The sequence below is a fragment of the Pelobates fuscus genome, chromosome 3 (genome assembly GCF_036172605.1).
Source record: "Pelobates fuscus isolate aPelFus1 chromosome 3, aPelFus1.pri, whole genome shotgun sequence".
Taxonomy (NCBI): Eukaryota; Metazoa; Chordata; class Amphibia; order Anura; family Pelobatidae; genus Pelobates; species Pelobates fuscus.
This window is the reverse complement of record NC_086319.1, coordinates 34,112,352-34,139,522: the sequence shown is the minus strand read 5'-3', so window position 1 is coordinate 34,139,522 and position 27,171 is coordinate 34,112,352. Positions and strand designations below refer to the sequence as shown.

The following is a 27,171-nucleotide window of genomic DNA, read 5'->3' as shown; positions in this document are numbered from 1 at the left end:
AACATTTCCCCTTGCCCTGGTAGAGACTGCTGGTAGGAATCTGTATAGTCTGTCCGAATGACAACATATTGCCCTTTGCAATATATTGCCCTTTGCAAAAAGGCCTTTGCAATTAGGACTAAATTTACACTGCTGTGGATAATCACTGGAGCAATCACTGGTGCAGTCTGGAAACAATGGGTTTAGGACATAAAGGGAAACAGGGTAAGGAGCATATAAAAGACTGGAATGCATTAATGGTTTGGGAGCCTTGTCTCCGAGGAAATGGCAAGCGTAACTGACAAAAATAGAAGGGGGAAGGGGGAGCTTTACAGGGTTTTTTTTTATTAAATCCCAGATTGAAGGTTACAGAAAGCCACCTGACTATTGTTTGCGCAAATGTGGAGACAGATAGGAAAAAGCACAAAGCCCCTAAATATTAGATAGTTCACCCAGAAAATAGATTATGCATTTTTTTAACAGGGATACAATTTTTAACTGCATAGTATAATTTTATTCTACTATTCATCTTGCTTCACTTTCTGTTTTAATACATTGCGGCTTAGTAGAGGTCTGATGCCTATACACTTTTCGAATAAGCTGAGGCCACTGCAATCAGACAAAGAGAATAACTATGAAGAAACATTGTTAAAAATTTAAATCCTGTTGCAAATATGTTTCAAATGGGTTTTAAACATTGCAGAAGTAAGAAGTGAAACTGCAGCTTTTTTATTATCACAGTGTGGCTTGTTAGTTTCAAATTGTGCCATTTTACACAGTGCGGATGATGTGAGACATGGGATTTACTACAAGTGTGGACTTGTAAGAAATACAAGGAGAACTACATGTACATTTTAAATTCTAGGACAAAATAGTAGGATTCAAACATAGATAACTTGCACGATTTTCCAATTGGGCCATTGTGACCTAAAATGTGAAACTCATTTTTAATCCACTTTAATTTCAGAGCAATTCACACTTTAAGTCATATGTCCGAGGATGTTACCTCAGAGGCTTACAGAACATGCTTTGCTATGCAACATAATTGCAGAACGATACCTTCATTTTGGATAGAATTTACTTGCTACATTCTCGTTTAGCAGATGAGAAAGAAAAAGTATAACACACCAAGTCGATATATGTTACTTTTTCATGATTATATAAAGGTCTTGCTACTCCATGATAGTCAGTAAAATTATTCAATCAAGTAATTAGAAAAAAATAAAAATTACTTTAAAACACAGCTGCATCAATTAAACCCAATTTACCTCTGAGAATATCAGTACCCATGCCAAGAATATGGGTCTTATCTTAAAAATGCTTTATTCGAAAGTGAAATTACGCAGGTAAGCGATTAGTAATTAAGATAATTTTGCACTAAAATAATGTCCTTTATTTTATTCAGCTAGATCATAAACGCAGTTGAGATATTGGTACAAAGCAAGGCCTTTCAGTGGTGAATTATGGGATAATCACTGTGGGCAATGATTGTGTAAAAAGGTAGCAGCTTTATAAAGCTTCCTGAAGTATATTTATGAATGGAAAAGGCAATTGTGAGAGAAGACAAAGCAATCTGCGCACTTCCAACCTATTCATGAAATCAAATATTTTTAATATATTTGTTTTATTATACTTGTGTGCATCAGGAATGCCCTGCATATAGTCAAGGAATAAGAAACGCACACACACACACATACACACACACACATACACACACACACACACACACACACACACACTTTTTCACAGCCTTATTTACTTTCACTGTAGCCTTGTCTTGTCTTATGTCTTTCTTTTTTTTCCTTTTTACATAATTTTGCTTTACATACTGAAGAAAAAATATACTCTCATATAACCTATACAATTTACCATTGAAGGGACACTGTAAAAACCCAAACTTTTTTTTCTTAATGTAATTGTTTTAGTGTATAGATCATGCCCCTGGAGTTTAACTGCTTAGTTTCCTTCAATTTAGGAGTTAAAACATTTTGTTTATGCAGCCCCAGCAACACCTCCCTCGGCTGTGACCTATAGGACTTGCTAAACATTTCAAGTAAAATGAGATTGCACCGTGTGTTTAATTTAGAATTTATTATCTCATGCTCTGTTAATAGCCTTCTAGAACCTTATTTGTGTGATTAAACTTCAATTTATAGAGCAGGAGAAAAAGAATCTAAAGTAAACGCAGTGTGATTGGAAATGGAACCATGTTTTCCCTGCAGGCTGTGTAAGTCAAACCCAGAGGCTAGAGCTCCATAAACAAAGAAAGTTTAAACATTAGATCTCACTTTATAGGAAGTGTTTAGGAAGGTTGTGTAAGTCACATGCAGGGAGGTGTGACTTGGGCTGCATAAACAAAGTGATTTAACTTCTAAATGGTAGAGAATTGAGCAGTGAGCCTGCAGGGGTGTGATCTAAACACTAAAACTGATTCATTAAGCTGTAGTTGTTCTGGTGCTTAGAGTATTCCTTTAACTGGGGGCCTTGTACTTCTTGCACTAATGTCAAGCATCTTACAAAATCAGTGTTTTTCACATTCATAGTCCTATAATATATACAATGCAGCCAACATATTTCTCCAACATTATCGCATTCATTTTTGCTCAATAGAAAGGGTTACTCACAAACTCTCAACAATTGAAATGGGATTTCAAAGTGAATTTTAAAATGTAAGCCAAAATGGCCAAACTTTGGGTCATCCCAAATTTCGACTATTTTGGCCTGAAGTTTGAAATTCACTTGGCATTTCATACTTTAGTGAAAGTGTATTTAAAAAATAAATAAGAATATTGAATAAATAATGAATAAATTAATATATTAATCCTGTAAACGTTACCTTTTTCAGGTGCAGAAAGATTTGGATCACTACGAGGCAACATGTTTTCTCCAATGTGGTTAAACAACCCTCTCTATAAAATATGACAATGGGCACAGAAAGTTAATCAGCATATGTTCATGGCCTTCAACCATGTTTGCAGACGGCAAAATCAGTGACATGTCTTGGTTTTTGACCAGTGAAATAACTTTCAATGAAATGTATAAAAAGGTGCATTCATTTTCAGATTGTGATTGCAAAGTTTACAGGGAGCTTCCAAGAGGTGACACAGTGATTAGTAAAATGGCGAAAACCACTTCATACACCACACAGTAGTAATCGCATACCCAAATAAAGCACTAAATATTTATGAAAGGACTCTTGCATAACTTCATGTTTAACATTCAACAGAGACATTTCACAAAAATTAAAAAAATGACAAAATGTGTGCAACATTTTTCTTCCAAGAGTGACACTTCTACCTGTCTTTTAAATGACAATAACAATTTACAGCCGTTTCTGTACATTGATAAAACACTACAATTATATGTACAATTAGCAGAAAAGTCTTACAATTTCGTAATTTGTTTTTCTATGAAAGCATGTTTGTTGTGATAAATTTGTTAGTATCAGCATAATCAATATGACGGCAGACAGAGAGGTTTCAGTAAAGATAAATACAATACGCAATCAGAAAATTATAAAAAAAAAAAAAAAAACACTCGCTGTTAGATTCTAATCACCAGTACATGACTGATCTTAATTCAACACTATAATTTTTATGTTGTAGCAGATACTATTACTACATAAATATTAGCTACATTTACTTACTTTATTTTATTTTGTTTCAAATTAAATACAATGCTTTTCCTTTCTCCTCATACCAGTTGTTTCAAGAACAGTAGGTTTAACATATCAGCTATTAATGCAACGTAAGTAAATTTTTTAGTCACTCAACAAATTGCTAATGAACATTTTAAATTTATATTTCACGGAAAGTAGTTTATAATGTAATAGTTTAGATTCAAACAACATTGAAAAATAGGAGAAAAAAATAAGGTTTCATTATAATTGGTGCTTTCAAATGTGTTAATAAAGATGATTATGTTTTATTACATTTTTATTCTTTTCTAACACACCATTATCAGAACACTATAGCTAGGATATCAGAAAGCATCAATCAATGTAAATACTTGTTCTTAAAATATAAAAGACGGAAAAAAAGGATATTTTTCAACAAAATTAGTAGAGGAGCTGGCAGCATGGGAACTGATTTCTCTCTGAATAAACAGAGCACTGAACAGTCATTATTTATATCAAAGAATTCAATTTCATTTGCTTTCTGAATACAATAAGCCTAGCATTTTAAAATCGCCTCTTGCATAAAAGTACAGGTGGAAAAAAAATAATAATATGTACTTGGCATTATTATTTTTAATTGACCATATAAAATAACCTATTAAATAATCTATGAGATAGTCAAGTGGAACTCCAGCTACATTATCTCAGAGTCACATGTTTGATTCGAGGTGAGGTCAACTCAAACTTTCATCCATTTGTTTTGTTAAAAATAATGACATAATACTCCAAGATGGACCTGAAAAATAGAGACAAACAAAATGTATGGCTTGAGAAACATACATGGGTTTCTTAAGCTGTTCTGATCGCTCTAATCCATTCAGTGCAGAGGCTTCCCTTTCAGAAGTAATTCAGAAAGCAGATGTTGAAGGGGCAGAGTTAAACTGTGCTGGTGAAGAGACATTAGGGTTAAACCATTTGTGAACAGCTCAACCCCTAAAGGTAATCCAGCGCCAAGGACCTGCTGGCACCATAGAAACATGGAATGTGACAGCAGATAAGAACCATTTGGCCCATCTAGTATGCCCAATTTTCTAAATACTTTCATTAGTCCCTGGCCTTATCTTATATCTATGATAGCCTTATGCCTATCCCACGCATGTTTAAACTCCTTTACTGTGTTAACCTCTACCACTTCTGTCTATTCCATGCATCCACTGCCCTCTCAGTAAAGTAATACTTAAAGGGACACTATAGTCACCTGAACAACTTTAGCTTAATGAAGCAGTTTTGGTGTATAGAACATGCCCCTGCAGCCTCACTGCTCAATCCTCTGCCATTTAGGAGTTAAAAGGTGCAGTACCGGACCTTAGAGTGGCCGGGCTAAGCACACAAAGAATAGTCAGGAGACAAGCCGAGTAAGGGGAACCAGAAGACAGAATAACGAGAAACAAGCCGCGGTCAAAGGGTAGGAGAAAGTCACAAAGTCAGATAAACAAGCCAGAGAGTACGCAACCAGAAACACAAGTTCAGTAGCAATACTAGCAAGGAAAGACCACAACAGGGCAGAGAGAAACAGGAAAGGTAAGTATTTAAATCCATAGGTTAATTCTGATTGGATAATTTCCAATCAGAATTAACAATCACACGTGGGAGATATCTAGACCTCCCACTGTGATTGAGGCAGGTGGCTGACCTCGGCGTTTATTAAATTGGGCGGTTCGACCCTGCAAGAGCCTCCTGTATGTGATTAAAGTTCCATTTAGAGATTGAGATACAATTATTTAGGGTAAATTACATCTGTTTGAAAGTGAAACCAGTGTTTTTTTTTTTCATGCAGGCTCTGTCAATCATAGCCAAGGGAGGTGTGGCTAGGGCTGCATAAACAGAAACAAAGTGATTTAACTCCTAAATTACAGTGAATTGAGCAGTGAAATTGCAGGGGGAATGATCTATATACTAAAACGGCTTTATATAGCTAAAGTAATTTAGGTGACTATAGTGTCCCTTTAATGATATCATTTTTAAACCTTTGCCCCTCTAATTTAGGACTATGTCCTCTTGTTGTGGTAGTTTTTCTTCTTTTAAATCTAAAACTATTAAAGAGAATAGGTCCAAGTACAGATCCCTGAGGTACCCCACTGGTGACAAGACCATGCTTCAAATATACTCCATTGACTACAACCCTCTGTTGCCTGTCACTCGGTCACTGCCTCACCCATTCAACAATATTGGAATCCAAACTTAAAGATTGCAGTTTATTGATAAGCCTTCTATGAGCAATAGTGTCAAAACCCTTACTGAAATCTAGGTAAGCAGTGTCTACTGCACTACCCTGATCTATTATTTTAGTTACCCAATCAAAAAAATCAATAAGATTAGTTTGGCATGATTTCCCTAAAGTAAACCCATGTTGTCTCTGATCTTGAAATCCATGTTATTTTAGATGTTCAACAATCCTATCCTTTAACATGGTTTCCATTACTTCCTCCACTACTGAAGTAAGGCTTTCTGGCCTATAGTTGCTCAACTCCTCCCTACTACCTTTCTTGTAAATGGGAACACCATTTGCTAACTTCCAATCTTCTGGGACTACTCCTGTTAACAATGATTGGTTAAATAAATCTGTTAATGGTTTTGCTAGTACACCACTAAGCTCTTTTAATTCCATCAGGTCCCATTGACTTATTTCTCCTTACTTTTGACAGTTGAAATAGAGCCTCTTCCTCTGTAAACTCACATATAACAAATTACTCCTTTGTCCTTTTTCCTAACTGAGGCCCCTTTCCTTCATTTTCATCTGTAAATGCTGAGCAAAAATATTAATTGAGGCAGTCAGCTAGACCTTTACCGTCTTCTACATACATTCCTTATTTTGCTTTTAATCTAACTAATCCTTGTGTTACTTTCCTTTTCTCATTTATGCACCTAAAAAATGTTTTCTCCCCTTTATTTACTAACTGTGCTATTTTCTCTTCTGTGTGTGATTTGCAAGCTCTTGTAACTTGCTTAGCCTCTTTCTGCTTAATCTTATAGATCTGTCCATCTATCTTTTTTTTTGTAATTACTAAAATGCTTTTTACTATTTTGGCAATATCTGCGGAGTACCACAGTGGTTTCTTAATTTTTTTGCTTTTACTGATAAGCCTAATGTAATTTTCTGTTGACTTCAGCAGTGCAACTTTAAAAAAAATCCCATTTCTCTTGGACTCCATTGCTCCAGTCTGATAATGACTCATTTACACATATTCTAATTTTAGAAAAGTCTGTTTTTCTAAAGTCTAAAACTTTTGTTTTTGTGTGGTGTGACTCAGTCACTGTTCTTATATTAAACCACACTGATTGATGATCACTGGATCCTAAAATTTCACCTACAGTAATATCTGATACCAAATCTCCATTTGTTAACACTAAATCTAATATGGCCTCTTTACAAGTTGGCTCCTTAACGACTTGTTTTAGAGACAATCCCAGTAGGGAGTTTTGAATATGTGTGCTCCTGGCACAAGCAGCTATTTTGGTTTTCCAGTTCACATAAGGAAGATTAAAGTCACCCATGATGATAACTTCCCCCTTCATTGTCATTTTAGCTATTTCCTCAACTAGTAGATTATCTAACTCTTCTGTTTGTCCTGGGGGCCTATGAATCACACCTACATGAGTTACTGTGTGATTACCAAATTCTAACGTAACCCAAACGGACTCTATGTTCGCCTCACTAACTTTTATTAGGCTAGATTTTATGCTATCCTTCACATACAGAGCCACCACTCCCCTTTGTTGCCTTCCCTGTCTTTTCTATATAAAGAGTATCCTGGTATTGTTATGTTCCAGTCATTTTTCTCATTATACACTGTCTCAGTAACAGTGACTAAATCTACATTATCAGTTGCCATTATTGCCACAAGTTCATGGATCTTATTCCATAAACTGCAAGCATTAGTAGACATGACTCTAGGCTTATCATTTTTTAACACACTTGCTAAAGGCACCTTCTGTCCTTGTTTTTGGGGGCAACTGGATTAATGTTTTATCACCCTTTTGCCCCCCTCCCCCCTCCTAGTTTAAATACATCCTAGCAAAACCTCTGAACTGCTCACTGAGAACATTTGTTCCCTTTTGAAAAAGATGCAAACTATCCTTTTTATACAGTTTATTTCCATTCAATGGAAATGAAGCTAAATCCTTGCTCCCGACAGCATTCACCAAGCCACAAGCTAAAGTCCCTAACACGCATCTGCCTGTCGTTCTGAGTGTTATGCACAGGCAGAACTTCAGAGAATGACAGTGTGGAAGCAACCTGCCGTATATCATTGGCAAAAACACAAAAAACTTCCTATACCTCTGAAACCTCATTGCAAGCCCTTGTCCCTAGATGGACAAGTACATCCAATTCATTGCTCGCTTAAAGGACCACTCTAGTGCCAAGAAAACATACTCGTTTTCCTAGCACTAGAGTGCCCTGAGGGTGCCCCCACCCTCAGGGTCCCCCTCCCGCCCGGCTCTGGAAAGGGGAAAAGGGGTAAAACTTACCTTTTTCCAGTGCTGGGCGGGGAGCTCTCCTCCTCCTCTCCGCCCCGTCGGCTGAATGTGCACGCGCGGCAAGAGCTGCGCGCGCATTCAGCCGGTCGCATAGGAAAGCATTTACAATGCTTTCCTATGGACGCTTGCGTGCTCTCACTGTGATTTTCACAGTGAGAATCACGCAAGCGCCTCTAGCGGCTGTCAATGAGACAGCACCTAGAGGATTAGGAGGAAGGCTTAACCAATTTATAAACATAGCAGTTTCTCTGAAACTGCTATGTTTATAAAAAATTGGGTTAACCCTAGCTGGACCTGGTACCCAGACCACTTCATTAAGCTGAAGTGGTCTGGGTGCCTAGAGTGGTCCTTTAACAATATTACAAATACGTTTCCTGTCTCGGAGAGCAGTAGCTCCAGAAAGATATCCCACAAGACCACTATTGTCCAGCTCCACACCTCTTGTGATAGAATCCCCCTTTCTATTAGGCCTCACCATAGTCTCCAAGCCTGTCTCTATAACAGCACTATCTTCAGTGCCTGAGCCTGTCTCTATAACACCACTACCCTCAGTGCCTGAGCCTGTCTCCATAACACCATTACACTCAGTGCCTGAGCCTGTCTCTATAACACCACTACCCTCAGTGCCTGAGCCCGTCTCCATAACACCACTACCCTCAGTGCCTGAGCCTGTCTCCATAACACCACTACACTCAGTGCCTGAGCCTGTCTCCATAACACCATTACACTCAGTGCCTGAGCCTGTCTCCATAACACCACTTCACTTAATTTGAAGTTCTTATGGTGCCCAGAGATTCCTTTCAATGAGGAAGTACCTCTTGTGGCTGTCTGATAGCTCTAATGATGTGTTTTAGGCAAATAATAAACATTGTCATTTTTCATTCTCCATTACCAGGCGACCCAAAATATCTACATCGCGAGGAGAAGTGGTGTTTACCAGTCATTGTAGAACTTTACGAAACACAGCTGCGATATTTTAAGTAACCTTTTGCATTTAGCAGCATTGAACCTTCTTAACTTCTTTTATCTAGCTCTGATTGTTCAGAGGGTTATCTTCAAAAGCGCACACTGTCAGTTGGGCTGACTTTAGGCTGACTACCTGGGGAGGTTCTGCTGGAATTGGAAATATCGCACTGCAGGGTCTCTCTCTTGGGGAAAGGCAGGGATTTTCTCTGGAATGCTTGTGTTTGTCAGATAGCAGTGGGGAAGCTAAAACAGAAGACAAAGCAATCAATACAGCAGTACAGATAACAAAATAAAATGTCTGTCTAATTGTGCTATATTGGTTTTAAGATGTGAAATCTGCGATGGGAGATTAAGGCTGCAAATGAGCTGGATATGTGCTGAGTGAATACACTAATTGGGAGCAGGTAATTCTTTAAATTAAGAAATTATGCACTATAGGAGTGCGGGGTACGTTTTGTGTTTAACGCCTTGAGAACCAGGGATAATGCATGTCATTGGCACCAACGTGGTTAACTCAACGGGTTAATATAAAAAAAGTGTTATATCAATGCAAATTTTGACCACTTACAACATAATCCAGTAGAACTTTGCACAGCAAGCACAACAAAAACAAACAACAACAACAAAAACCGACAATAAACACAAAACTACGTAAACGTCTAATACCTCTGGCACTTGATGGAGCCGAACTGGTCACATTTGGTGAGGCGGAATGTGTGGAGCTTAAACTTGAGGTAGACGGACTTGGCTGGAATTCAAATAACATATAATAATTGAACAAAACACGGGCCATATCAATACACTGGAGATTCATAGTCTACATACACACCTATAGATGGATTTATCTAACACACGAACATAGAGCAATGTTTACATATCTATTCATAAACAATACTGATTTAATCAGATTTAATCAGATTTAATCAGTATAAACTGTCATCATTAAATGCAGATTTTGCATAATGAAAATGCAGTATTTACATTAAAAAGTCTGCAGGGACAGGCTACAGACATCAGAAAAACTACAACTACTAAGCTTTAGTTGCTCTGGGGACTATAGTGTCCCTTTAATTCAAAGCAAATGTAATTCGTTTTATTTCACAGCGTGTTTTTTTTTTCTTCTCAAAAGGTCTACATGTAGTGAAACTTAGTTATCGGTTAATTCTGGGGACTCTGTCTCGTTTTATTTTAAACCCCACTTCCTGTTCATGGATACGTTAAAGTCCTCGGCTATGGCAGGCTCCCTCTAGTTTTCAAATTATAATATTATATTTAAGAACTGAGGTCTGAGTTACCATCACTGCTGTTATTTTAATATTATACTTATTACTAGATATACATATATATGACTATATATATATATATATATATAACTAGATATACATGTTTTGCAATCTTTATTGAACTCAATACGCACTGTGGATGCCAAAATATTTAATGCAGGTTTAATGAGATTTTTTTTTTTCTATTTCTTGCACACAGCTTATAATAAGCAGTTTAATTTGTTTCTGGCAATAAAATGTTTCAGATCTTTAGTATGACTACCCCAGAGGCAATTTCTGATGGAACACCTATTTAGTTTCAGATATATTATTAGTGTTTGGAAATAAGCAGTTACTGGGGGCCACTTGCTAGATAAGAAGTTTATATGTTAGGTACTTAGCTGGACTAATCTGTTTCTAGTACTTGGGTGAAAACAGTGAGAATATTTTTAAACATTTTAAATATATATAGTATATATATATATATAGGTAATATTCTGTAAACTGCTGAGTTGATTACTTCAAACAAGGATATGTTAAGTAATGAAAAAATATTAATCCAAATTGTGCTGTATAGGAGTTTATTCAGCTATATTGCTCATCTTGCAACGTTTTGACGTCTGGGTAAAGTGGTTATGGTATCTAGAGGGTCAATTTTATGGCTGCAAAAGAAAACTCCATGTTAAGTCCAATTTGGACTGAGGAATTTTATTTGTTTCTGCAATCTGGGGACATAGAGGTGGAGACCTCTTCCTGCCATCCTAGGTTTATGAAGTGTACCTTCTGTGACATTTTGCTCTGTTAAATTGAATTGAAGAGGTAATGGTACCAGGAATCTGTGTGTGCATCAATTTGCTTTGAAATGCTGCACATACATAATTAGCTGCCATTGGTATAACTACCCTTCCAGTAGCATCATTCTCCAGCTCAGAACAAGATTTCGAGGTTGGCTAATGTCAATTCTGTGCAAAATTGGCACCTGACCATAACACGCACAGCTTTCTGATGCCAGAAGGTCCAATGGAGGCACACTCCCCCACGCCGCCGCTGCCTTACACGCAAGTCCATCCACCCCAACCTCAATCCCCCTCCGGCGAGTGGGAATGACAGCAGCCAAGGAGGATCTGGCTTCAGGGAGAACTTGTTTTCAGTTCTGGATTTGATTAAGGTTTTATTTTTTTATTTTTTTAAAGTTTCGTGGGGGAACCACCTCAGAATAAGTTACTCTAACCAAATCAGTGTTTTATGAAAACACAGGATTTTGATTGGAGTAACCCTTTAAGTACGAGAAACATGCCTGTGAAGTTATTATAGTTTGTACTATGTTCTAAAGACACAAACTATGAAGCCATGGCAACTGATAATTTAAATACCGTATTTATTGGCGTATAACACGCACCGGCGTATAACACGCACCTCATTTTAAGAAGGAAGTTTCAGGAAATTTCAACCCCTCCCATAGTGTTCCGCCCCATCATTCCATAGTTTTCCCCCCCTTTCCATAGTATTCTCCCCCCTCCCATAGTGTCCCCCCCTCATCCCATAGTGTTCTCCCCCCCTCCCATAGTGTCCTCCCCTCCCCTTGTCCCATAGTGCACTTTCCCTCCCCTTGTCCCATAATTACTTACCTGTCTTGAAGTGTGGGCCGGCTTCACAGCGCGCATCGCGGTACAGGAACTTCAATTTCAGGTTCCGGTTTCCGGCGGGACTGAAAGGAAGTGTGCACACTGAGTGCGCACTTCCTTTCAGTCCCGCCGGAAACCGGAACCTGAAATTGAAGTTCCAGTACCGCGGTGCGCGCTGAACACCGGCCCACGCTTCAAGACAGGTAAGTAAACCTTCACATTCGCTCCATAAGACGCACAGACATGTCCCCTCATTTTTAAGGAGAAAAAAAGTGCGTCTTATGGAGCGAAAAATATGGTATATCGGCGTATAACACGCACACATCATTTGCCCCCTATTTTCAGGGAGAAAAAGTGCGTGTTATACGCCGATAAATACGGTACCTTTCAATCTATGCCCACAAAATTCACAAAATACATTTCTCATTTTTTATGGCCAGAATAACAAGGGGATGGTGGGATGTAACAGTTTCACATATATTTTTTTTTAATAAAAACAGCACATAAATTATAAAAATTGGGCAATGAAAAATACAATGGCAATGATTTGCTCAAAAAATAAAGCTACATCTTATCTCCACCATTTTTCTCCTTCCTATCAGTTCTCTTTCATTGCAGTTTATCATCTTAATTTAACTCCATTAATCTCCCTTGCATCCCATTTCTCAAGATTTCTCTATGACACTACCTACGGTAAATCATCATAGTTGGCTCTCCTACACTCTAGAGCTCTACCTACATCTTCCTGGTCGAATGACTCCAGAAACTCCTCACATCATCACTGATCCTCTTCCATGGTCACCTATTTGTTTTATAGTTCCTTCACAGTGGCATACCCATCTTCCTTGCAATTCCTTAATTTTTCTCTAGTCTCTCCCATTATCTCCCAACATTCACCCCATAAAAAGCCAATATTCCCTGAATTTCTTGTAAATACCTGTCAATCCCTTGATAAACTGTTCAGAGAGACTGCACTTAAGTTTTTTCCTGACATTACCCTGTTACAGTAGTATTAATACATATAGTATATATATTTTATTTACATATCTTTAAACTATTTAAGTTCAAAAATAAAGTTATTTATTCCGTGTAAGTTCGTTACAAACACATGCTCTGTTCACAGACACGCAGTTGTTGCTTTTATTTAAGGTGGCAAGGGGCATTACATAGAGCTCATGCAGATTGCTTCATTTCTTTCAAAACTAAAATGTTATATACCAAGATTGATATAATTTTCTAATCTAAACTTTATCATAAAAGCAATGAAAATAGAAACACTGAGATACAATATATTCGTCTTTAAATGCTTACTCCAACCAAAAATAGTGTTTGACAAAAAAAAAACAGTTGTTGGTCAAAGTAACCCTTAGTGACCTGCATCGTCTTCCCACCTTCCTCCCCCAATTTTATTTTTTAATTTTTTTTAAAGCAATAACTTACCACTCTTCTAATAAAGACATCGAGTTCTCCCAGCAACTAGATCCTCCTCTGTTGAGGCTAGTGCAGTAGTTTGGAGCATGGAATGAGTAGCGTGCCACCCCTGTCTATTTATCTTACTGTGTATCTGTCAGTGCATGCATTAGTAAGGGTTTGTGTCTGTCAACCAAAGTGCGTGTTGGTCTTAAACAGGAAGAGCCTGAGTTTCGTAATGCCTAGGAGAGCACTAATCCAAAATACACTACTGGCCCTAATGATGATGCCAAAGGTGGAATTACACCTTCGGCAACAAACAGATTAAACTCTGTATGTGCAGCGTTTCACGGTAAAACGCTGCACAAGCCGACTCAAATCATCAAAGTGGTTTTGGTGCTTGAAGTAACCATTTAACTCTTTTTAAAAGATATAGCAGAAATGTGTAACTCTATAATCGAGATAGAAAATCCTAAAAAAAAATATGATACATGCGATCGCGGTGGAAGCCCATCTTCTGCTACAATACATTTTATATTTAAAAGACTGACTATCTACCTTGTTTTAATGGGTTTCTTCTGAGAATTATAAGAAACCTAGCTGATATGATAATATAGAAACAGCCGTTAAAAAAAAAAAAAAAAAAATAGAAAAAGCAAGAATCAAACCTGGATTTGTGGCCTATTAACTGGCTATGATAAGATAGAACCATAGAAACATAGAATGTGACGGCAGATAAGAACCATTCGGCCCATCTAGTCTGCCCAATTTTCTAAATACTTTCATTAGTCCCTGGCCTTATCTTATAGTTAGGATAGCCTTATGCCTATCCCACGCATGCTTAAACTCCTTTACTCTGTTAAGCTCTACCACTTCAGCTGGAAGGCTATTCCATGCATCCACTACCCTCTCAGTAAAGTAATACTTCCTGATATTATTTTTAAACCTTTGCCCCTCTAAATTAAGACTATGTCCTCTTGTTGTGGTAGTTTTTACCTTCTATCTTGTACTTTAGATGTGTATAGGTAGACAGCACTTGTTGGGGATCTTACATTCAGTGTTTTATACTCTGTCTCTACACTCTCATAGTGGTGGGCAAACCATTGAATAGGACTATCTATACACATTCTATGTGTATAGATAGTCCTATTCATTCTATGTGTATAAGATGCCTAATATGAATAATCTGTGGCATGGATTACCATTTATTTACAAAGACTGTACCCCAAACCTGTGTTATCTGTTCTGTTGTACGCATACAAACATTAATTTGATGGACAAATAGTGAATTAAGATTTAGTTAACACAAGTCCAGGAAATGAAGAACATATGTATTAAACGTGCCCCAACAATCCTGTGTTTTAATACTAGTTATAGTAAAGGCCATGGGATAATAATTAATATAGAATTCATTTACTTCAAACTGTCTAGTAGTCTGCATTACGGATTTCATTCTAACATATAACATGAGAATAGTACACCACACATACACCCACACTATTAGAGATGTCAAGAATATAATGTAAAATGTAATAGACTAATACAGTGATTTGATGAGTGAGTCACGCTATAGAATATGTTGAGTTTTAAGGGTTAATTGTTAATTGTAAAATGTTTTCACCGCTGCTTAGTGAACGCTAGCATTTAGAGTACTCTATGCAAATATTCTCTATTCTTTGAAACGCATGGCTAAGGTTACTATAGAAACAACCTAGGTAGGAATATTGGCAGATATTTTTAAGCACAGTTAGTTGCTGCTTCTAAATGTGTGTGACTGCATACACAACTGAATACATTAGCATCACCAATGGCCAGGACAAAGTGACAAGTGTTCAAGTACTGCATATATTTTTTGTTGTTGTTGGTTTGTTTGTTAGTTGGTTTTCTTATTCATGTGCTGCAGTCACTTCTCAGTTCTTCATTTAGAGAGATTCTTTATAAAAAAGGAATACTCAATTACAGGTATATTGTGCTGGGAGAGCATAACGGTAAACTAATTTAATGAGCATTTTAAGTCAAACTATTGTAATGTTTGAAAGCTATAGTTTATTACAGTGGGACCTCGGTTTATGAATTTAATGCGTTCTCTGAGACGTTTCTTATTGCGAAAAATTTGTAATCCGAAACGCGGTTTCCCATAGGAATGCATTGAAAACTAATTAATCCGTTCTGGAGGTCAGAAAAAAAGTAAAAATGAGCTGGCATGGAAACCAACCCACAATGCAGAACACACAATAAAAGGCATGCAAACAACAACGTTCAGCTCCCTACGTTTCCACAGCTTGAGAAACGCACCAAAAAGTTCAAAAACAACTGCAAACAATTTCCAGAATGGCTCCAAAACTAGATGCAAAAGGCGCTCCAACACCTCCACACTCGACACCATGTGCTACCCACAGGTTCCAGCATGCAGGGGGCGGTGCTATAAACCTCCCAGGTGCAATGCGTCCTGGGAAACTTGCTTTGTATAGCAAAAACAAATTGTAAATCGAGGCATTATTTACAATGGATTTTCATTTGTAAACCGAAAATTATGTTAACTGAGTCATTTGTAAACTGAGGTCCCACTGTATATGTAAAAAAAAATGTGTAAGAATTTAAAATTTCTAACCAGTAAAGATTTCTGGTAAAAACCTGGAATGAGTTATGCTTTTGCAAGCCCGTGTGGGTTTTATCGTCATATAACCACAGCCCAATTACATGGAAGAAATCAAAGGTTAAATAGTAAGAGTGAAGCTCTAGGAAGGAAATGAAGCAACAGTACTCTCCTCTTAAAAACAAGGAACAACGTAAATATATTTTGTAGAGTACTTGTAGTATATTGTAGAGTGCTAAAATCCCTTCATTATCATGCTTGTACATAAACGTTGCTGGTTTGTTTGTTTTGTTTTAGATTTTTTTTTTATTGAAATAAACCCCATCGATCTTCGTGTACCCTCTTGTGCCAATATTCACCCAGCTGAGAAACAAATTGCTCAGTTAGAAATCCAGTTTGCAATTTCATCTCATTTGAGGGAGTGTATAAAATAACACCCACTCCTGCATGGCACATAAAATGCATTATAACAAGGAAGACAGTTATTGAGGGGTGCGAGCATATTTGCATGCGGCTGTGTCCTTTGTAATACAGATACCTGGCTCAAGTCAGACAGCTGTACTTACTCTATAAGCACATTATATTCAAGCAGCACTCATTCTTATTGTGTGGCACTTACTATATGTAAATGCATTTGTTATTTATTTAATTCTTCTGTTTATTATGTGGTTTATGGTTTTTAATGCTTAAATAATTTGTGGTTAACAAGAGCACCAGGTTTAAAAAGAAAAAAAGGACTGTGTCCCAGAAGTCTACATTTTGGAACCTAGTACTCTTAACATTAAACATGGCAAGTATAAAGTTGTTTTTTACCTTACGATATCATATTCTCGGATAATTTAAAAATGTAACTTACCTGCATGTGAAACACTTCATCCGAGCTCTCTGATTGCCCCGTCAGGTTGCTAACCTCCGCCGATGCTTGAGAGGAAAGCGATGAAGAGGAGTATCTGTTGACTGCTGGATAACTTAATGGACTGTGAGACAAAAAGGAATAAAATAGGAACCACATGTCATAGAGATTTATATATCTCTGCATATACAACATCTCAGGTTTAATTTCAGTTTGGCTTTTCTATATGTTTAAGAAGATAATTAAATCATTTAAAAAGGAAGACATCCCAGAGTAATCACATATTTAGATAAAAAAAAAAGCCTTGGAAACATTCTCCTGCTTTGGCTCTGATGCCAATCCAGTGGCAGTATTCGTCTGGTATGATTGGTTTTGTTTTTTGTTTTGTTAAGTCCATGTGAGTATTTTTCAATGAGATCACAATATAAAAATGACAGACTTTTTTTCTGGTGGTGTTGACACCGAAGTTAGAAAATATTATTGATCAGGCCTATTAATGAGCTCATTAACTCTATAGGCCAAGACTCAGAGATAAAAATTTTTTAAAATGCTGATCTTGTAGATTTTGCAGCTATATAATAGGCTGAGAGTGAAAGTTTATCGGCAGCAGTATTGATGATAATAAGTTACCTTCATTAACCTACTGTGTTGGACATTGATATTTCTATGTTTCTTTAAGCTTTTCTAAAGCTGACATTTAGGACATAATTGATACGTGCATTTTTGTGTTGTGCATTTGGGTCCGTTATTTTCCTGTAACAGGACTTAAAATGCACAAGAAGGAATCATTTGGAAAAGTTGATAAAGCTGTTTGCCAAAGTCACCAACTCGGGCTAGACATTTGTTCTGGTAATGTAGCAAACTCTTTTGGCTCCTGAACGTAAGGGTAATATGGTTCTGTTCATGTGTGGGATAGCTTAATCACCAAAGCCTTTGTCAGTTCTCCACAAAAAAATAAATAGCCCCACTTAATAATTTCATTTAGGTCTTAATTAAATATTTTTGGATGCGCTTTTCAAATCATCACAGTCAGAAAAAAATAACTTTTTAAATTATGTATCTACATAAATTCCCATGTACTTTAACCCCTTCAGGACCGGCCTGTTTTTGCGATGTTTGTACGTTAAGGACCAGAGCAGTTTTAACACTTTTGTGGTGTTTGTGTTTAGCTGTAATTTTCCGCTCTCTCATTTACGGTTCCCATACAAGTTATATATTGTTTTTTTCACGACAAGAAGGGCTTTCTTTACATACCAGTATTTATATTATGTCATATATTGTATTTAAAAAAAATAATAAAATATGGTGAAAAATAAAAAAAAAACATGTTTTTGGACTTTTACTTGAAAAATCTTTTACTTATCTACAAAAGCTAATGAAAAAAACTGCTAAACAGATTCAACATTTTGTCCCGAGTTTAAAAACACCCAGTGTTTACATGCTTTATTGCTTTTTTTTGCAAGTTATAGGCCTATAAATACAAGTAGGAAATTGCTGTTTCAATATATATATATTTTAAATGTATCAATAGTGACATTGTTACACCGTTATCTGTCATAAATCCCCGAAACACACCTAACATGTACATATTTTTTAAAGTAGACAACCCAGGGTATTCAAAATGGGGTATGTCCAGTCTTTTTTAGTAGCCACCTAGTCACAAACACTGGCCAAAGTTAGCATTTATATTTGTTTGTGTGTTAAAAATGCAAAAAACGCTAACTTTGGCCGGTGTTTGTGACTAAGTGGCTACTAAAAAAAGCTGAACATACCCCATTTGCAATACCTTGGGTTGTCTTCTTTTGCAAATGGTATGCCATCATGGGGCTAATTCTCATTCCTTGGCTACCATACGCTCTCAAAGGCAACCTAACCAATCTGACAAATTTCAATAAAAAAAAAAAAGTAAAATCAAGCCTTATATTTGACCCTGTAACTTTCACAAACACTATAAAACCTCTACATGTGGGGTACTGTTATACTCAGGAGACTTCGCTGAACACAAATATTAGTGTATCAGAACAGTAAAATATATCACAGCAATAATATCCTCAGTGAAAGAGCTGTTTGTGTGTGAAAAATGCAAAAAACTTCACTTTCACTGACAATATCATCGCTGTGATATGTTTTACTGTTTTGAAACACTAATATTTGTGTTCAGCGAAGTCTCCCGAGTAAAACAGTACCCCCATGTAAAGGATTTAGGGTGTCATAGAAAGTTACAGGGTTAAACACAGTGCTAGCAAATTAAATTATCTGGACTTTTGGCCTGGGTTGGCAGGCAGGTCCCTCAAATTGCAATCATTAAAATTACTTAATTAGGTAAAAATATTACATAAATATGCACGTAGAATTTTAATATATATACATATTTATATATTTGACGTCTACGTGTATATTTATGAAATTATTTATGTAATTATGTATGTGGACATATGTATATTTCGTATTATTTTTATTTATTTATTTATACATAGATATATATATCATTACATTCTAAGTGTATTTTGATATAAATATATATATATATCAATATCAAAATACTGTTAGAATAAAACTGAATATATATATATAATTTTTTTTTAATTATTAAAAATTATTTTTATTTTTTGTTATTTATTTTTATTAACATATTATTTGTATTTTATAATAATATATATATATACCATATACCGTATATACTCGAGTATAAGCCGACCCGAATATAAGCCGAGGCCCCTAATTTTATCCCAAAAAACTGGGAAAACTTATTGACTCGAGTATAAGACTAGGGTGGGAAATGCAGCAGCTACTGGTAAATTTCTAAATAAAATTAGATCCTAAAAAAAATATATTAATTGAATATTTATTTACAGTGTGTGTATAATGAATGCAGTGTGTGCGTATGTGTGTGTGTATGAGTGCAGCATGTGTGTATGAGTGCAGTGTGTGTATGAGTGCAGTGTGTGTGTGCATGAATGCAGTGTGTGTGTGTATGAATGCAGTGTGTGCAGGGCCGGTGCAAGGATATTTGCCGCCGTAGGCAAAAAACATTTTGCCGCCCCCTCCCTCCCCATATGTCCTGACTTCCCCTCCTCCTCCCTCAGTGGTCCTTACCTCCCCACCCCCGTGTTCCTTCACCCCCCCCCCCCCAGTGGTCCTGACTCACCCCTCCCCTAGTGGTCCTTACCCTCCCCTCCCCTAGTGGTCCTTATCCCACCCCCTCCCTCTCATAGTGGTCCTTATCCCCCTTCTCCCTCCCATAGTGTTCCTTATCCCCCCCATCCCTCCCATAGTGGTCCATATACCCCCCCTCCCTCCCATAGTGGTCCTTATACCCCCGTCCCTCCCATAGTGGTCCTTATCCCACCCCCTCCCATAGTGGTCCTTATACCCCCCCTCCCTCCCATAGTGGTCCTTATACCCCCCTCCCTCCAATAGTGGTCCTTATCCCCCCCTCCCTCCCATAGTGGTCCTTACCCCCCCCCCCTCCCATAGTGGTCCTTATACCCCCCTCCCTCCCATAGTGGTCCTTATCCCCCCCCCTCCCTCCCATAGTGGTCCTTATCCCCCCCTCCCTCCCATAGTGGTCCTTATCCCCCCCTCCCTCCCATAGTGGTCCTTATCCCCCCCTCCCTCCCATAGTGGTCCTTATCCCCCCCCTCCCTCCCATAGTGGTCCTTATCCCCCCCCTCCCTCCCATAGTGGTCCTTATCCCCCCCTCCCTCCCATAGTGGTCTTATACCCCCCCTCCCTCCCATAGCGGTCCTTATCCCCCCCCCTCCCATAGTGGTCCTTATACCCCCCCCCTCCCATAGTGGTCCTTATACCCCTTTTTTTTGTTATTATTAATTTTTATTTTATTATTATTATTTTTTTATTATTTCTTATTTAATTTATATATTTTTTTTTCGTCCCCCCTCCCTGCTTGATATATGGCAGGGAGGGGGGCTCTCCTTCCCTGGTGGTCCAGTGGCAGTTCAGTGGGGGGGGAGAGGGGGGCTGGCAGAGCTGTACTTACCTGTTCTGCAGCTCCTGTCAGCTCTTTCCTCCTCTGCGCCGTCCGTTCTTCTCTTCTGTCAGCTCACAGTGTAAATCTCGCGAGAGCCGCGGCTCTCGCGAGATTTACACTGGGAGCTGACCGAGGTGCTGACCGGACGGCGCAGAGGAGGAGAGAGCTGACAGGAGCTGCAGAACAGGTAAGTACAGCTCTGCCAGCCCCCCTCTCCCCCCAGTCTGTATTATGGCAATGCAAATTGCCATAATACAGACCTTGACTCGAGTATAAGCCAAGTTGGGGTTTTTCAGCCCAAAAAATGGGCTGAAAAACTCGGCTTATACTCGAGTATATACGGTATATAGTTATTATATATATTGTATATATTCGTGTGTAATTTAAATATAAGTGTATTTTTATAATTATATACGTATATATAAATATAAAAATACACTTAGTGTGACATTATATATATATGATATATATACATATATTATATATAGGTATATATAGATATAATACATGTATATATAGCATATATATATACACATATTATTATTTTTTTACACAGATTTTTTTTTTACACTTTATTTTTGATTTTACAGATGCAGGGAGACTGCCTGTCAGCACAGACAGTCCCCCTGCAGGCAGATACACAGACCCCTATTGCGGTCATGTGATCGAGTGATCACATGGCCGTGGGGTCCTGATCTGCCGAGGGGGGACTGCCCGGGCAGACAGGCAACCCCCCTGGACCGGGAGGAGAGCTGATCGCCGCCGTGGGACCGACGGCGATCAGGTAAGTAGCCCAAAACCGTTATGACGGTTCAGGACCGTCAGCGGTCCAAACGCACGTTTTACCGCTGACGGTCCTGAACCGTCAGCGGTCCTTAAGGGGTTAATTGTGACTTTTGTAGATAAATAATTTGCAAAGTTTTGCTAACAGATTGTGATCATTTGAAAGGCTTATCCAAAAATATTAAACCAAGGCTTAAGTACAGCGCAATAATTTCGGGAATAACGTGCATGACATATAAGGAGGACAGTAATGTATTATGGTCAGATTAAAGTAATGCTAGTGGCACTGTACACTTCAATGTATGTATTCCAAAGAAGAAGAATCGGGCACTGATTAGCTCAGAGGAGTACAGAAGCAGAACATTAGCTTGCAGGCATCTGATTACTGCATCAAAGCTGGATACTGTAGAACTCCCAGGGCATCAAAATTCTAATTAAATGAGGAGCTACTGTCACCAAAACATATATTACTGATTTATCTGTTCAGCTTCTTATTTTTTTTTTAAACAGTGTTTTTTTTTACTTTTGTGATGATATTGTGTTTATATATATATATATATATATATATATATATATATATATAAATATATATATATATATATATCCCCAAAGGGGTTTGCACTCCAGGTAATGTCACTCAAAAATTCTGGTCAATCAAAAATACAAAAATACAGAATGGTGACTGCACTCACAGGACTTGAAAAAGTAATACTTAACTTGTATTGATTCATCATTAAAAGAATGGTTGACGTTTCAGTCCCACCAAGGGCACTTTCATCAGGACAAATAAAAAAACAAGTTTTACTTGTCTTGATTCAAGTCCCCTTGGTGGGACTGAAACATCGACCATTCTTTTAATGATGAATCAATACAAGTTAAGTATTACTTTTTCAAGTCCTGTGAGTGCGGTCACCATTCTGTATTTATATGTTAATCAGTATTGCTTCAGACCTAAAAAAGAGAGGAAAACTCTCTGTCTTTGAAATATTATGTTAGTCCAACAAAAAAGGTATCATTGCATACTACAATACTCTGGTAATTTGGCATCTTGTCTACTGGACTAATATGGCTAATCCAATTTGCACTATAAATACATATATATTCTAGACAAGGAGGATACAATTCTCTTAATATAAAAAAATGAATTCTCAAGAAATTCTTTAGGTAAAGGTAAATCTCCATGTGATGGCACAAATAATGTTTTTGGTACTTTACCTTCTTCTAGGTACCACCCTGGCTGCATCGGGCCCCAAAATAGCAGGTGCTGAATTTCTAGGTATGCGAGGGCTTCCATTGGGGAAATTTACAGGACTAGGTGGTACACAAGCGGAGAAATCCTGATAGTTCGATAAAAAAATTATTAGGAAAAAACACACAATCTACATTTGTGCAAGGTGATGCCTTTACAGGTCAAAACCCTGTCTTAGATCCAGAACAAACACACAAACAGTAACAATGTAAAAGCAGACAAACACATGGCCAGTAAGTGGACATTGTACTTCAAACTGTCCTTTAACATTGATCATAAACACGGCAACATCAGGTTCTGACACGTTATATGATTATATATGGAAGCCTGTTTTTAAAAAGTCAGATGTATTGAACCTTAATAACCAAAAGATGTCACTGTTGCTCAGTTTGTTAAATTGTATTGTTTTAAGCCACATGAATATCCAAATATTATCAGTCATTATGAAAAAAGAGTTATTTTCCTACCTGGATTCCCAAACTTGACTTCATTACAAAGAACTGGTCCACCATCTTCTTATGTAAAGGTCTCATATCTTGAGGAACAAATTTCTCGTGCACAGCTAAACCAAACTCTAAAATCTGGGCCTTAAAAACAAATGACAAATTGAGTTAAATCTTTACTTTGCTTTTTTGTTCCCTACAGATGAATTATTTAACAGCTTTAGCTAAGTTCGATTAAGAATTAACACAAATTCATGATATAAACTCTTGGTCACACAGTAGATCTGTATGGTTTCAAGGCAATAAGAAATAAACAAGTAACATTAACATAATTAGACGAATCATGTACATGGATTAAAGAGGATTGATTCTAGAATAATTTGTCATAACACTCTAATTCACTAAGTTATGCTTCATGACATATATTCTCTGTGTGATACTGCAGATGCTTAATAGGACACTATAGGGTCAGGAATACAAACATGTATTCCTGATCCTATATTGTTGAAAACACCCTTAAATAACTTAAAAACATTCCTTTATTCCAGCGGTGTGCAAATCTGTCAGTGCTGGCCCTGCCCACGATCCGTGTTCTCGGGATCCATAGAAAAGCATTGAATTGGCTGAGATTGTCAATTCTGTTGATCTTAACAAAGGATGCAGGGTGGGGTGCAGAGTCAAACATCCCGCTAGCCAATCAGCATCTTCTCATAGAGATGCATTGAATCAATGCAACGCTGGGGAAAGTTTAGCATCTCCATGCAGAGCGATGAGACGCTGAATGTCAGTGCTGGTGACTATAGTGCCTCTCCATTCAGGAATAATATATGAAAGGAGCACTGTGGTAAGGTATTAGAGGACTTGCTTTGTGTATATCAATAAAGATACACAAAAAGGACTGCATTCGTAAAAACCCTCCGGCATTGAGCTGAACGCACAAACTGATACCGACAGGGTGCCTCTCAGACAATAATCTGGCGACACTGAGATCTGGCGACACTGAAAATAGTCTGTAACTTAAAAAAAATGTGGGCTATTTTCTACAAGCTCAAGGTGAGCACTAATAAAAGCAAGTTATTTCTAAACAGCTGCGACTTTTGGTGATCTTTTAAGTGCCAACGCTTGTACCAAACAGCATGTAAAAAGAATATTCAGCATATATTGCTTTTGTTCATACACATCTAGCATATGCTCATCTCCATGTGACTTTTTGGTCTGATTCCAGAATGCCGTGAGTAAATGAGAATTTATGAAGCATAGCAATATAGACTATTTTGTTCCTGTATTCAATTGTAATTATATTTAGTGTTTAGATCCAGAATCAGTGGGGACTGCCATAATAGTTTTATCAGTAGCCACAGTCTATTTTTTTCATTTTTTTTATTTTCTTTATTTTTAAACAACCATTAGATTTAGTATAGCATTTAGTATATTCAGTAATAGCAAAATCCACTCATCATGTACAAAACGCACACTATATAACAGAAGAAAATAAATTCCTGTAAGGGAACATACTTAAATGTAATGACTTTCTTGGAAAACAATTTCCTTCTGAGTGTATTTGAATTGGTTAATAAAAGCTTTTTGGACTCAACAGACACAGAGAAGCTTTTTCATCCGTGCAGGCTTCGCTACTGCCCACAAAGAATAATCACTCCTAGGAGACATTTTGTTTGCGGTACATCGACTGGAAGCTTATTGTGTCACAGAGAACAATTCTCAGTAGCTTGAAAATAAGGCATGTGGAGGGAAATAGAAGCAATGTAAAGCAAAACAGTGACATGACTTGAAAATAGTTATTTTTCTTGACACAATGTAATTCAGCATTTGGGAACTGGAACAGCCCATTTGAAGGAATGCCAAATGGTTTCAAATGGTTTATTATTAGTTACATCATTTCAAAATGCAACCTAGGCCTCAAAAGTGTAAGGTAACAATATAACTTCATTAAATAGCACAAAATATCCACCTTTACAATCACAAGACTGTTACTTGTGTTAACCATTGTTAAAAAATAATAATAATAATTCTAAGCAGTCTACTACATATATAAGAAGGTGAAGGAGATGTTTGTGTTATTAGTAATTTACGTGTTGTATTGTATGGGGTTGTTGTTTCTCTTGTACAAAACAGTTTCTGGACTACCCACAGGCATGTGATCAGTCTGATATGCAACCTTCCTCTGTAAGGTATAAATTAACTAAAACAAATGTGTCTGTTCTTATTATTCTCTTGCACTCTGTTCTAGCTTATTTTAATATCTTATGTTGTAGCCGGTCTCGCAGCTTTTGCTATTCTTAATGTCTCCCTAAGTCTAGAGGGTAAGCCAGACAATGAACTATTGCTTACTGCATCAAGTGAGATATCAGCTGTATCTCAATGATGATGAGAAACAAAAATGAACTTCTGGGGATGCTACGACTTTCATCAAGAGGAGGAGATTCATCATGCTTGAAGCGTGTATCCTCTTTTTTAATTTTAAAAATAGTACAGATTTTAATAGAATATAGTCCTTTTATAAATAAATCTTTTTACACCCCGTTCACTGTTAATCAGACAATGGGTCCTGTTAGTTCCTGGTTGTTTAGCTAAACTCAAGATACAGACAACTGCCCAGAGCTCCTGTCTTGCATAGACATCTCATTGAGCTGCATTATAATTGTGATTGGACAGCTACAGAAAGTCTGGGCAGAGGGGCTTGCAAAGGCTGCAGATAAGAGGTTTTCAGATCTTGCAAGCTGCTGCAAGATATACCCCAAGTAAAAACAAATGCATAATTTAATGCATGCAAGCTTTCATACTAAACAGTGAATTTTTTTTAAAACATTTTTTTTAAAATCTTTTTTTGAGGGGCAGTGGAATGTTCCTTTTAAGTTTTAGAGACTTTCCTGAGTCACTCTAGCTTTGGAATACTTGTGGACCACCACAAATGCAGGATATAGCAATATTCCAGGTCTGCTGGTGGATTAATGGGGATATTGATAGACTGGGCTTTTCTGATTACCACTGTCCTTTGGGTCTTTAGTACATTCTATAAAATAGATTAATCTTGGAGGAGGGGGGTCAGAGCTTGCCATTAATCTTTCTCTCATAGGATAGGGATTTGCAAAACAAAACATTTCTCAGTCCTCAAAGAAAGGAAAAGTGGTTGCTTCATCTACATAGATGATTCATTTCAGTGATGAAATTAACTAATGATCCTGTTTAAATCCCATTAAATTATTCTAGTTTAGCAAAAATATTTCTAAATGTGTTTTGTCGAGTATGTACTGTGTATGTACTGTGCATGACAAAACGCAGGACTCAAGGACTGTTGGATTGCAGCTAGTAAACATTCTACAGCTCCTAAAACTCTCAGCCATCATCAGTGATCCTCTTACAAGGCTAAATATAAACAGGTAATATTCAATACAAGAGACGGTCTGATATTTCTACTAGTAGCATCTACAAGCCTTTCTTTTGTCCTTTAAATGTAATTTAAGCATGTATCCTGCTGAATGGTAGAGGAAATGCAATCAGAATCCACTTGGATTAAGTAAACATTCAATTAAGAATATTTTGCTCCCGTAATGTATTCTTGAAGATATTGTTTTTATGTAAACCACAATGTAAATTAATCATTTAGTCCAACTGTTTTCATTTCCATTTTAGTGTTTAGTGTTATGTTTTACCTGTTCAAGCATCAGTTCTCTCAAGCGTGTGATCTTGTCTCCATCCTCAGGGTGCTTGAAGATATAGTCCTTCACAAAGAATGCCTAAATAGAACAAAGCAGGGCATGGTAAGATATGGACAGATAGATAAATCACTTTTCGCATATAACACAGGGCCAAGTCAGACTTACAATGTGTTTTATGTTTC

General features: G+C 37.3%; 1 protein-coding gene across 2 annotated transcripts in view; it reads right to left on the bottom strand.

The window, feature by feature from the left end:
- DOCK4 (dedicator of cytokinesis 4) overlaps positions 1-27,171 on the bottom strand; it is a 352,968-nt gene that overhangs the window by 9,487 nt on the left and 316,310 nt on the right. For both annotated transcript variants that reach the window (XM_063446880.1, XM_063446881.1), the window contains 7 exons: positions 26,984-27,067; positions 23,337-23,456; positions 22,836-22,957; positions 16,850-16,970; positions 9,767-9,848; positions 9,234-9,343; positions 2,816-2,888 (listed from right to left, as the gene is read on the bottom strand). In XM_063446880.1, the coding sequence (XP_063302950.1) occupies positions 2,816-2,888; positions 9,234-9,343; positions 9,767-9,848; positions 16,850-16,970; positions 22,836-22,957; positions 23,337-23,456; positions 26,984-27,067 (712 nt within the window). The remainder of the gene's footprint in view (positions 1-2,815; positions 2,889-9,233; positions 9,344-9,766; positions 9,849-16,849; positions 16,971-22,835; positions 22,958-23,336; positions 23,457-26,983; positions 27,068-27,171) is intronic.